This window comes from Gadus chalcogrammus, chromosome 13 (assembly GCF_026213295.1).
Source record: "Gadus chalcogrammus isolate NIFS_2021 chromosome 13, NIFS_Gcha_1.0, whole genome shotgun sequence".
Classification (NCBI taxonomy): domain Eukaryota; kingdom Metazoa; phylum Chordata; class Actinopteri; order Gadiformes; family Gadidae; genus Gadus; species Gadus chalcogrammus.
Window position 1 is genome coordinate 9,556,548 of NC_079424.1, and position 8,717 is coordinate 9,565,264.

The 8,717-nt window shown below is 42.1% G+C and overlaps 2 protein-coding genes across 3 annotated transcripts; one reads left to right on the top strand and one right to left on the bottom strand.

Annotated features, from left to right (window-relative positions):
- The first annotated feature begins 236 nt into the window (after positions 1-236).
- On the top strand, positions 237-1,878 carry LOC130402372 (uncharacterized protein C20orf85-like). Its single transcript, XM_056606521.1, has 4 exons — positions 237-295; positions 807-888; positions 1,262-1,363; positions 1,588-1,878. The coding sequence occupies exons 1-4, from the start codon at positions 237-239 to the stop codon at positions 1,741-1,743; spliced, it is 399 nt and encodes a 132-aa protein (XP_056462496.1). The 3' UTR covers positions 1,744-1,878.
- A 1,333-nt stretch (positions 1,879-3,211) lies between these two features.
- On the bottom strand, positions 3,212-7,708 carry LOC130401721 (keratin, type I cytoskeletal 18-like). Of its 2 annotated transcripts, none has more exons than XM_056605642.1 (7): positions 7,130-7,708; positions 5,698-5,780; positions 5,265-5,421; positions 4,786-4,950; positions 4,209-4,334; positions 3,530-3,750; positions 3,212-3,409 (listed from the first exon to the last, which is right to left on the bottom strand). In XM_056605642.1, the coding sequence occupies exons 1-7, from the start codon at positions 7,580-7,582 to the stop codon at positions 3,376-3,378; spliced, it is 1,239 nt and encodes a 412-aa protein (XP_056461617.1). In that variant the 5' UTR covers positions 7,583-7,708; the 3' UTR covers positions 3,212-3,375. The 2 variants fall into 2 exon arrangements, with proteins under 2 accessions (XP_056461617.1, XP_056461618.1); XM_056605643.1 differs by having other exon boundaries at positions 3,526-3,750.
- Between the last annotated feature and the right edge of the window lie 1,009 nt (positions 7,709-8,717).

The following is an 8,717-nucleotide window of genomic DNA, read 5'->3' on the forward strand; positions in this document are numbered from 1 at the left end:
CGCCATCCCATGATACCATCATCACCACGGTTACGTAGGTACAAAGCAGAGGACTGGAAGACAGATAGGTGTCAGGGATCTCCGTATCCCCGGTGACGGTAAACAGATCCATCAAGTGTGACTTACACTCAGGTGAAATTGGAGCTTCACAGAGAAAGGCAGAGCAAAAGCTATACACAGGCCTACACACAAACACAAGCTACAAACACACACACAAACACACACGCTTGGCAAAGATGGCAACCAATGTCGAGGAATCAAAACCGATCAATTTTGTGAGTCAAGATGAAATCTGGTGAGTTTACTATTTTATTATGGTGTTATCTTTTTAATGCTGTGTGATGTATGAATTGTAATGGTTATTTATAAGAAATGTAGATCATTCATTTGCAATGTAAGATGCCCTTGTTCTAGTTTTAACACACACATTCATTGGTTTTATGCTTTTGTAATATTGGTATTAGTATCATTATAACTTTTGGTAAATATTCAAAGACTGCTGAGGAAAAGTATTGAGGACAGCTGGCTAACAAATCCACACAAATACATTAGAGGCGGAACAACATTAAACAAAATATTCAAAGCTTGTGTTTAAGAGAGGCACTTTAATTGCAAGAATAGGGCTTGCTCCTTAATATGTAGATGTCTCTCAGGGATAGGAGTGAATTAAAGTGAGTTATCTATGTGTCGAAGCTCTAACTATGCGTTGTTTGTCATTTACCTCAAAACTGAAACATTATTGTTGTTTATGTGTGGGTATGTTTTTGTGTGGGTGTGTCTGTATGTGCGGGTGTGTGTGTGTGTAGGAAGACACGTCTTAAGGTCGAGAAAGAGTCATCCAAAATCTGGCCTCATAAGTGGGGCTTTCTCTCAGAAGTCTATATAGAGGTATCTACACAAACAAACACACACACACACACACACACACACACACACACACACACACACACACACACACACACACACACACACACACACAAACACACAAGCACACGCACACGCACACGCACACACATACACACACACAGTACGGAGTGCATTTATTTCCACTATTACTTAAATACCACTCGCATTTCAAAAAGCTTTGTCAACTGAAAGAATTATCTATACACTTATGAACAGCAAACTAAATTCAAATCAGTGAACAATATTTATGCTTTGGAGATTTTTTTTAATTATACATTTTTAAATATTCTGCTAAGGATAAACAAGATCCACATGCATCCACCAATTAGAAGCCAGGTGTCCTGTTCTGTTTCAGAGCCAGAGGAAGGGGGCGGGACTGAGGGAGGCGGCCGGGGAGCTGGACCTCCCACCTCATCTGAGGGCACGCCCCCCGACCCCCGCCGAAAAATACATCCATGTATGAACTCACTGTCTTCCTGTCTGAACGCATACACACCTACATGTACTTGTCTATCTGCCTGGATGTCTCTCTGACCTTGTTTTTACCTACCTACTTGTCTGTCCTTAAACCTACCCTTCTAAATGTCTTTGGGTCTGTGTCATTATTGTTAAAAATAGATTGTTGTTTTCTAACCTATATAAGGGTGTAGTGTCATGACATCACTCTCCATTCTCCCCCAGGTAAGCCCCTCCCCTCCTGTACCCCAGACAACTCAGGCTTTGATTGGCTGGAGGTCTTCCCAGCCACATCTCCAGCTAGAGGTCTATGGCAAGGAGACCCATGGGAGGCGGAGCTTCCTGAAGGAACTGGGCTGGACCCTAGAATCTTGCACCTGATTGGATAACTGACCTCATGGACATGGACCCGGAGTGCTGTGGGATCCAGTCAAAATGCTGAATGTAGATTGTAGATTAAATATTTCAGTTTGATCCACCACTAAATCATTTCTTGGTTTATTGTTGAAATATTTGTTGTATAAAAGTCTCTTCCTTGTTTCTATATTGTAGTTTTTAAAGCAGTTGCTCTGCTTATTTTGTGAATCTTTATGTAGCCTACTCAAATTGTGGCAATGTTTTGGGTATCTCTTAACAATTGACGCACTTGCTGTAAGATGCTTTGGATAAAAATGTCTGCTATATAAATTAATGTTGGTCAACATGCATAACAACTCTAGGTGACAAATCGATAGATTTAACTTAAAATCAATCATAAATCAACCAATGTATTACTGAATTAGCTAATACTCATTCATTGATTTCGCTATTAATTGGCCAGCTGTCAATTTATATAGAGAATATAAATCAGCTGATCAAGCCAGAAGCTAATATACAATCTGTCTGAGAACATTTAACACAGGAACCCTACAGAGAAATAGGCTGCTCCCTACTAAGAAACTACCTCCCTACTAGTTAATACTTGAACTTCTTTTCTCAGCGTATCAACACACCTCATGCTCAACCACAGAAACATTTCTCCCTTACACTTCAAGTAGGCTGTATTAAAGCATGCAACTGGGGCACAAAATAATGAGTCAGATGCCTGGATCAGAGTGTCTCGGTGAAGTTTAAGTAGCCTACTTCTTAATGTACTTCTTCGTCTTCAGTAATTTTTGGGAAATGAAGGGAACCCAATTCGCCGTAAGGATCTTTGCTGCCCCCTGCTGGTAAACCTTGCGTTGGCGTAAGGGCTGTCGTTAACGTGACTATAGGGTTAGAAAAAAGGTGTGGTGTTTTTTTTCCAGACTTTTTGTATATATTAGTACAATACATACACAAAAGTTTATGTTCAGTATAATTTAACAAAATATATCCAAAATAATAAAGTTATTTATTTTTAAATTTGGGGCCATGCCCCAACCAAGTATGACGTAAATAAATATTTATAAGCCTATAGTTAATGATGAGCAAGCATCAACAAACATGAGTATATTGCCGAATATAATGCCAACCATATTTAGATGCTCAGCCCACCAGCCTATCAAGGGGGCCGTACCAACTGGTAGGCGGATCTATTCACCATTCATCTTAGTGCCCTTGCGATGTCACTAAAAGTTCGATCTTGACCTGCTAGTAATGGTGTTAAATAGGGGTCCTTTAAAAAGAACAGTTATTAATCATTTACTAATGTTTATTAACGTTTTTTTAATGATCAGTTCATCGCTTATATATTAATGTTGGGTTAATGATTTGTAATATTTTTATAAAAAATATAACCACTCATGAATATGTGCTTTGATTATGATGTAGGCTAATGAGGCTCGGAAAATATAAAGGGCAATGACACATTTCACGGACACACTTCCCATTTCATGAATTGATTCCATTGAATTTATTGGTCAGCAGAAGATTCAGCCAAAACAATAATTTGGTTTGTGTAATCAGAGATCGACTTTTTCAATTTCTTCTTTCTTTCTTCTTCAATTTTTTGAAAGTGCTGATTTGTGCAAAGATCACTGAAGCACAAACCGCCTATTCTGCCAACCCCTCTAGTGCATCTTGAAGCCTGTAAAACACACAATTATAATATCCATCATTATCCTCATCAACATCAATTACATCTGTCTATTAAAATTATTCATCATTGATGATAGATTGAAGATTTGCCTCCGATAAACGTACTTACTTAAAATCCCCTCCGTCCAGCAGTGTCCTGTAGGTGGCGATCTCGGCCTCCAGCTTCATCTTCATGTTCAGCAGGGCCTCATAGTCCTGGGTCTGTTGGCTGATGTTGGAGCGCAGGTTGGTCAGCTCCCCCTCCAGGTGCATGATGATGCCGTTGTACTTCTCCGTCTCATTGTTGTTGCGTTGCTCTGTGCCTCTCAACGTGTCTTCCAAAGACGCTTTCTGTAGGGATTACCAACAAAACCATTGAACACACATATTCTCAAGGATCGAACGGAGCACAGAGGTTTAGTCGAAAGGAGTGGGCAGGATATTGAAAATATTAAACAACGGGGTGGGCATCAAGGGCTTAGGGATAGCGATACTCTGTCTTATTGAGAAGACTCAAGAGGGCCGTAGTACTGTAAATATACCTTGGCTTATTTAAAAAAATAAAGCAACGTCTCACATGAGAAACGCTGTGGGAGTTTCAAACACCCCATAATGAAAGATCAATGCCCGATTTAGGAATTACCAAAACATTTACATCATAAGTAATTCATAAAGTAATAAATTAATTGTAGAAATATCTTCCCTATGCAACTTGTTGTGTGCATGGCATGGCACACAACAACTTCATTAGAGATTAATTAAAATGTGGGACATTTGAACACATGAGTGCATACGAGCAGTGTGCTTACCAAGCTCTGTTGGGAGGCCAGTTCAATCTCTAGGGTCTGGAGCTGTCTGGACAAGTCGCTGATCTCCAGCTGGGCCCCTTGAAGGGCCTCTGTGTTTTGTGAAACCTGTACCTGCACCTCCGAGATCTGGTGATACACAGGGTAAAACACGCACGGTATGTTTTAAAGTAGGCCTTCTGTGACACAGATATAAAACTACATAAGCACAAGATGGAGCAGAAATTCAACACAGACTAGATCTTAACCTCACAAGACTACTGCTACTTCAAGAAAGGAAAAAAAATTACTTAATATTGATTTAGTCATCTGCAATTTAAGTATTCTTTCTGCAATGCTTTGAGCGCATTGTTCTTGCGTTGTCAAGGAAGGACCCGTCTTGTTGAATGTTGTAATTTGCTGTTGTTTCTAAGGATGTAGCATTGTGAAAGCAGAAGTGTCCCGTTATTCATAAATTATTCACACCCTTGGAACGTTATTGACCAATCAGAATCGAGTATTCAACAAAACTGTGGTATAACCATTAGTTAATAAGCAAAATTGCAGTTGATGCAAAGCCTTTGAACTACTGTCTGCGTACCTGATTTTCGTGCCACTGCTTGAGGTCCTGTGCGTTCTTGACGGCGACCTTCTCGTAGTTGGACCTGACCTCCTCCATGACCTGGGCCAGATCCTGACCTTTAGGAGCGTCCACATCCACCTGCACGCCCCCGTGGGAAACCTGGCTCCTCATCTCCATCAGATCCTACAGCACACAGAAAAGGAGGACGCACCAGGGTTTAGTCTCTATTGACTCCTAAAGAGCACAGGGCATAGAGGAGGTGTTAAGACTTGATCAATCTCTTGATCTTTCTAAAGAATGCCTGCTGATGGTGATTCTGCAGTATTTTACTTTGTAAACTAAAGGCAACTGAATAAAAGCGATAAAACACGAATGCCTGCTTTATTGGCAGAAAATGAAAACAATCCGAAAAAATGTGACCAAAATAATTGCATTTTTCCAAATTCAGTTTAGAAAATAAAAATATACATATATTTTTAAAAAATTGTCTTGCTCACGTTCTCGTGGTTCTTCTTGAGGTACATGAGCTCCTCCTTGACCGACTCAATCTCGCTCTCGATGTTCATCCTGCCCATGTTGGTGTCGTCGATGACCTTCTTCAGCCCCCCGATGTCTGCCTCCACCGATTGGCGGATGGCCGTCTCATTCTCAAACCTGGGGGGGAACCAAGATGCAAGCACTAAATAAGCAGATGTATTCGCTACATATTAGTCTGCCTAATATAGCTATGGTTCACATTCAATTTTCTACTATGTAATACCAATGAATCTATTTACTACTAATGGTGTCCCTAATTGATTAGATTGTTTTGTGCGTAACACGTTTTAGAGACTCCTTTGTAACCTGCAGCTTTAATCCAAGCAATATTTTTAACCCAAACCACACAAAAAATTAAATCAATTCTGAAATAAATAAAAAAATTCAACGTACTTTACTTTGAAGTCGTCAGTAGCCAGGCGAGCGTTGTCGATCTGGAGCACCAGAGTGGCATTGTCCAGAGTCTTGTCAAAGATCTGGTGGGGAAACAATACAATATTATATGCATATCATTTACATGTATCCATGGTGTCAATAAAGAAATTGTAACTTGATCCAGATCGTTCAAATGACACAATGGGGTGGCAACGTGCCCAACTTCCAGCGCCAGACTCTGGGGGAAGGGACAGATTCATGATCAAAATCTGAATCCATTTTTGAGTTGATATGTAATAAAAAAAATTGCTTATTATTTATTTTCCCTCTGCTACAGATGGATAGACAGATTGACAGACAGACGGACAGACTGACAGAGAGACCGACAGAGAGACAGACAGGCCGATGGATAGCAACAGCCGTGAACATGTTTTCCGAACAGAGTTTATGTGTCTCCATGGGTAAAGCAGAAGATAGCGCCCTTCCCGTTTTTGTCAGAGAACACAAAGAGAGGCACAGAAGCCATCAATGTGTCACACTCTGAAACTGCAAAGAATGTGACATTTGACACTTCTTTGTAGTGCAGATTATTAGACAACCAGCACGCATGCTCGTTGATGTGTTTATGTGTGTGTGTGTGTGTGTGTGTGTGTGCGTGCGTGCGTGCGTGCGTGCGTGTGTGTTTGGGACCCTTATTACATGCAGATGTAGCCCACACTGGCGTGAGCAGGAGCGTTCATTGTAAAAGCCATGTATTACACATCTGTTTCACATCAGGGTCGGCTTACACCAGATGATGCTTGCAGAGCAACTATTCACAAGCAAAGAATGCGTGCAGGAGAACCATTCACAAGTGGACACGCTGGAGGATAACATTTCTATTGGGAGGAAAAATATACTTTTGGGTCTTGTTCAGATGATTCGAGAAGTCAGTTTGCCTCTTGTTGGTGACTCACCAGAAACAGGAAGTCCTGCCAGCTGTGTGTGTAGCTTGGGATGGATTATATGGGGGAAGGGTGAAGCTATGGACACAGCCACACCCTCCATTCTAACTCACGAAATATGATAACTCTTAAAGCAACATATTGAGAATAATGTCTTATGTGGCCTATATATAGGAGACTGTGGAATATATGATCATATTTAGAGAACTCGAAAGGACTAACTTTACTTTTCCCTTTTAAGTTTTGTGAACACTGAGTCATTGCAGATTCATCTTCATCATGATCATCAAATCACTGTCCCAAAGTTTACGCAATTTCCCCTTCAATTTTCTTCCACCCTCCTATATAATTCTTTGTTTATTCGTATGCATAAACATTTCCCCGACCTCTATCACAGTTCAACATCCTACAAACAATATACATTCAGACACATAACGGATCATCAACCTTAACCTTCTCCATCTTAAATAAACCTTTTCGACCCCACCCCTCTCCGGGTTGCTCACCTGTCTGCGCAGGTCCTCGAGGATGGGTGTGTACTTGCTGTACTCCCTCATCTCGGGGCCTCCCTTCTCCAGCGCCTCTCTGATCTTCACCTCCAGCTCGTTGTTGGCCTTCTCCAGGCTCCTGACCGTGTCCAGGTAGGTGGCCAGGCGGTCGTTCAGGTTCTGCATGTGGCCCCTCTCGTTGCCCATGATCCCCACACCGGCCCCGCCAGCACCGGCCCCTGCTCCGGCTCCCGCTCCTCCGAAGCCTCCGGACATCCCGCCGCCGCCGCCCATCCCGCTGCTCACCCTGTAGGCCGAGGAGGAGGAGATGGTGGGGGCGCCGGAGCGCAGGCTGGAGAAGGAGGACGAGGAGATGCGGGCCCCGGAGCCCCCTGCGCCACCATAAGTGCTGGCTGCGCGGTAGGGCGGGGTGGAGCGGGTGAAGGTGGCGGTGCTTGACCTGTAGCTCATGGTGAGTCCGGTTGAGATGGAGGCACACAAACAGACGAGGGCTGAGAGAGAGTGAAGAGAGGGTTCTGGACTGAGGTCTTGGTTGCTCGTCGGCAGGGAAAGAGACGTTGGCAGATCGAAATGGAGAAGTTATACTCCCCTGCAAGTCCCTCAACCACAGCTGGCCTTTTTAGACCCTGCCCACTTCCACATCCACCATTGTTCCTTTCCTGTTCTCCTCCCTCCCTCCCTCCCTCCCTCCCTCCCTCCCTCCCTCCTCTCGCTCTTTTCTCTCTTTTACTCACATGCTCCCTGTTTTTTTGCAAACTATCTGTGCTGTGACCCAATCTCATTTGTATAATCAGTTGCAAACATTTACATGCAGGAAATACAAAGGTGGACATTTGTTTATCTTCAAGAGCTGTGCATGCTGTGACCAGGGAATTCACCTCTTGGTCCAATGAGCATAAGAGATAAGTCTGTAGGTTCTTAAGCTTGAAATGTATTCTATAACCAACAAATAACAAAAAGGAAAAAGAAGCAGAACCGGGAAAGATAGTCATTATAACAACATTGAAGGTATTTTTTTTAGATTATACAAGGAAATTCCTTTGGTTTGCCCATAAAAGGCTTATTGCCTAACACTGACTGCATAGTTTTCTGTATGGTCAGTAATGTTTTGAACCAAATTATGCCCGGCCAAATCCCATGCCAGATTTTAACTAGTACCAACCGGTACAAAGTAAGTAGGCCTACAAACATGGTAGAATTGTTCATCGCTCAGGAAACATAATTGAAGTGACAAGGTCAAATATACTCATCAAACTCACATATACTTTGGATAAAAAAATATTTTAAAACGTACTAGATAAACTAAGCTGGGTAAAGAACTGGCTATGTGGTAAAAGCAACAATAAAATAAAGGGCTGCCTTGTTTACACAAGCTGTTGACTGAAAAAACGTGTGCCAATAATGACTGCATTAAATACGCTCATAAAAGCAGTAATACAAAAAAGGTGAGCTGTTGAAAACCAACCGTGGTTAGCATTATGTCAGAGCAGAGGAAAAAACAACATGGCTACAATGGCATCTCAAATACTGAGCGTTGGGCATGAAACCTGAGAGGTTTACTTGGGTTTGGACATATTTGAGCAGA